Below are 4230 nucleotides of genomic sequence, written 5' to 3' on the forward strand. Positions count from 1 at the left end.
AGAAAGCTGGTCGGGTGACCAGTGAAACGTCTTCAAGGAAAATACAGCCAGTCCAGTCGCCTTGACTTATTTTTTTTACAGACAATTCATCTCACTGCCTCGGAGTCCCTCCTGGAGATCTAATTCTAAAGGCATCACCATATTAGATAATGTGTATCTCTGCGTATTCAGTACATCCCTACAACGCATTCACATGTCATCATGCGTTGTGCCTTCAACACTTCCAAGTACAACGAGAACGTATCTGATGACCTGCCAGAAGTCCAGTGAGCTCCAGACTTCCTGTCTGGGCCTACAACTCTGCCTCCGCTGTGCTACAAATTCAAGCAAGTGTTGTCAGCCTGCCCTGCTAGACTACAGAACTGTCAGGGAACACAGCGTCGTCTCCTCCGCTAGACTACAGAACTGTCAGGGAACACAGCGTTGTCTCCTCTGCTAGACTACAGAACTGTCAGGGAACACAGCGTCGTCTTCTCCGCTAGACTACAGAACTGTCAGGGAACACAGCGTCGTCTCCTCCGCTAGACTACAGAACTTCCCCCCCCCCATGTGCTATATGGTGACTCTCTTTTAAGGGCAATATAGACCAATAAGAGTGATTGCATAGACCTGTCCTTATTTCATTGTATTCTGTGCAATGATAACAGGTTTCTAGTCCTTTATTATGGAGACAAGGAGAGAGGGGCGGGGTTCTGCAGTCCAGCAGGGGAGACCTCAGGCAGGGCCGACAACACTTCTTAGCTTTGCAGCGGGATTCAATGGGGATCATTTTGTACTAAAGGAAACGGGGAAATGTGAACGTCCTGCAGAGATCTACTGAATACATTGTTTCTATTCTGCCCGGACACAAAGCGCATCCCGGCACGTGTAACGCGTATCAGCTGCCAAATCCAACACAGCGTCTGAGGCTTTCATTTTCATTGAAGAAAACAATCTTTGGGGTTTTTTTTTGGGACTGTAAACTGACTCTTTAAGGCCTCATTCACACGGGAATTGTCCGGCGCGTACAGCTCCGTGCTGCGTGCACGGCGGTATCGGGCAGCTACCGGGAAGGACAGGTGCTGTGTGCACGGCGGTATCGGGCCGCTCCCGGGAAGGACAGGTGCTGCGCGCACGGCCGTATCGGGCAGCTCCCGGAAAGCACAGGTGCTGCGTGCACGGCCGTATCGGGCCGCTCCCGGGAAGGACAGGTGCTGCGCGCACGGCCGTATCGGGCAGCTCCCGGAAAGCACAGGTGCTGCGTGCACGGCCGTATCGGGCCGCTCCCGGGAAGGACAGGTGCTGCGCGCACGGCCGTATCGGGCAGCTCCCGGAAAGCACAGGTGCTGCGTGCACGGCCGTATCGGGCCGCTCCCGGGAAGGACAGGTGCTGCGCGCACGGCCGTATCGGGCAGCTCCCGGAAAGCACAGGTGCTGCGTGCACGGCCGTATCGGGCCGCTCCCGGGAAGGACAGGTGCTGCGCGCACGGCCGTATCGGGCAGCTCCCGGAAAGCACAGGTGCTGCGTGCACGGCCGTATCGGGCCGCTCCCGGGAAGGACAGGTGCTGCGCGCACGGCCGTATCGGGCAGCTCCCGGGAAGGACAGGGGCCGCGTGTGATTAGTACGCAGCCCCCGTCCTTCTCTATGGGACTACGCGGCCGTACGCCCTGCACGTCCGTAGAGGTGCAGGTGAGCATGGATCCTGTCTGCGTCCGAGCCGGGACACCCGTATGGACACTTTAGGTGAGCGTAGGGCGGCGTACGGCCGCATACTCCCATAGAGAAGGACGGGGGCTGCGTACTAATCACACGCGGCACCTGTCCTTCCCGGGAGCTACCCGATACGGCCGTGCACGCAGCACCTGTGCTTTCCGGGAGCTGCCCGATACGGCCGTGCGCGCAGCACCTGTCCTTCCCGGGAGCGGCCCGATACGGCCGTGCGTGCAGCACCTGTCCTTCCCGGGAGCGGCCCGATACGGCCGTGCACGCAGCACCTGTCCTTCCCGGTAGCGGCTTGATACGGCCTTGCACGGAGCTGTACGCGCGGTATGAATGAGGCCTTAATGTAAACCTGACATGGGGGGAGGGGGGAACAAGAAGACGAAAACTTCTACTGGTCCTGTAATGCTGCTTCTGAGTAGTGATGGGCACGGGGCGTGTTCGCAGCTCCACGTTGCTGAGCCCGCCAGGAAGCTGACAGCGCCAATCACGGGCGCTGAAGCCTTGTTCACACCAAATGCAGAGCAGATCTGCATGAGTTTCTGCACACGCGGTGCAGTGGGTTGTGCCGCGTGTTTGATGCGTTCCGGGCCGTTTTTGGTTGGAAAAAAAAATACATAAAAAAAAGGGTTTTCAGTGCGTTCCAGGGCGTTTGCATGCGCTTTTGATGCGTTTGCCTGCGTTCCAGAGCAGGTGAAATAGGGCTTGCTGCATTTTTTTTTTTACCTGCTCTGGAACAGAACGCCGCGATGTGAACTGGAGCTAAAAATACCATTGGAATACATTGGACGCAGTTTTGCTCCGGTCTGCTCCTGGAACGCGCTCGGTGTGAACAATGGCCTTCCCGATCTCTGCAGCTGCGGACCGGGAACATACCCCTGCGGGAGTGGTTGGTGTCCGCCATCCTTTCCAAGGTCTGGTTTAAAACCTCCACGTTGTCCGCCAATCGCCTGCTCTGCTCCACCAGGTTTTCCAAGATGAGGTTCTGCTGCACCATGAGAGAAGTCTGCTGCTGGTACCAAGAAGACAAAAGGGTGTTCTGCTGGATCTGGCTCTCCATGAGCTGCTTCTCGAACTCGGAGACCTCGTGCTGCTTGCGGCGCGGGTGCGAAGCCGTCTGAGAGAGCCGCCTCATGTAGGTGGACTTGGCCCGGTTCCGAGGGGAGGAAGGAGGCGACGGGGAAGACGCGGAGGTCTGAATAATCACCGGGTGGTCAGACAGGTCTGGCTCGGTAGTGACCATTTCTATAGTTTTAAGAGGCACCCACGTGCAACCTGGGCCATTTTCCTCTTCATCTGCGGGGGAATTAGAAAAAAAAAAATACAAAAAAATAAAAAAATAATAAAATTACTTCAAAAAGAAAGAAAAAACAAAAAAAAAACCCTCAAAGTTACAAAAAAAGGACTAAAGCAGTGGCCACAAATAGTAAAACACTCATCTGTCCAGATTAATCTCACGGACGTTGCTTTGGTATGTTAAGCAATCAATTGATAGCTTGGACCTGGGAATCAGAACTCGTTCCGGAACCGGCTACGCTCGAGACTACAACCGGACCCATTTTGAGACTACACTGCACACCATGCAACAGCGGCTACAATATAAAAACTGGACCATTGCTACTGCTTCCAAGTCACATGACCGCCACCCCTTTCCGTCCGTATTACCTGACTGCAGCTCCAGAGCTATGTGAGTCGCGTCGAGATCCACGTCAACGTCATCGTGGTCGTCGTCATCGTCGTCACCGTAGCCGGGGTAAACGTCGCTGTTCGTGTCGTTGTGCATCCCCGGCGGGCTCCTGACGCCTCCGGATACAACGGATCTCTTTATAATGGCCAGCTTCTCTTTAGTCCGCCTTTTCATGTCGTCCCATCTCCTCCTCAGGTCTCTGGTGGTCCTCGGGGACCTGGCCACCGCGTTGATCTTCTTGGCGATCTCCAACCAGATCCTCTCTCTGGCCGGCTGGCTGAGGTTGACCCTCTCGCTCCCGTAGAGTTTCGAGTGGTTCTTGGTTACTTCGGCCACCAAAATTTCCAGTTCCAAAGGAGAAAACTTCTCCTTTCTCTTGCGGGGTGCACAGGCCATCCTAAGGTTGCGCCTCTTGTGAAATGAAACAAGAAGGGGCATTTTTTTGGTACCAGATTCCACACAAAAAAAAAAAGCCAAAAAACACAAAAAACAAAACTTCTATTGCAGTTTCAAAACTCATGCAGCGGGTCTTAGAGGGGAAACTCCAAAAGTCCCCGTCAGCTTCTGGCTATGCTTGGTGTGTGGGCTGCGAGCAGGCCAAGGGCCCTCTCTGCTTGTAGGGATCATGGAAGGAGCGGCACGTCTGCAGTATCCCCCCAGGTGCTTTGCAGGTGTATAAAGTCCACTCGCATCTCACACACTGCTGAACTACACGGGAGATTGGTCAATTGCTATAGTAGATTTGAGGTGAACCCATTGGCTGTCCTCTCGCTTCCAACACTCATCGATTTCAATAGGCTACAAATGAAACAGTGGGCGGAGGAGGGACCAAACAATAGATGG

General features: G+C 54.7%; 1 protein-coding gene across 1 annotated transcript in view; it reads right to left on the minus strand.

The window, feature by feature from the left end:
- Positions 1-2576: 2576 nt before the first annotated feature.
- Positions 2577-4230, minus strand: part of LOC108802163 (t-SNARE domain-containing protein 1-like) — a gene marked incomplete at its 3' end in the record, with an annotated part of 95934 nt that continues 94280 nt past the window's right edge. The window contains exons 10-11 of the mRNA XM_018574031.1: positions 3366-3798; positions 2577-2996 (exon numbers count right to left, since the gene is read on the minus strand). Of these exons, the coding sequence (XP_018429533.1) occupies positions 2577-2996; positions 3366-3798 (853 nt within the window). The remainder of the gene's footprint in view (positions 2997-3365; positions 3799-4230) is intronic.

This window comes from Nanorana parkeri, unplaced genomic scaffold (genome assembly GCF_000935625.1).
Source record: "Nanorana parkeri isolate BGI_ZX_2015 unplaced genomic scaffold, ASM93562v1 scaffold2687, whole genome shotgun sequence".
Lineage (NCBI taxonomy): Eukaryota > Metazoa > Chordata > Amphibia > Anura > Dicroglossidae > Nanorana > Nanorana parkeri.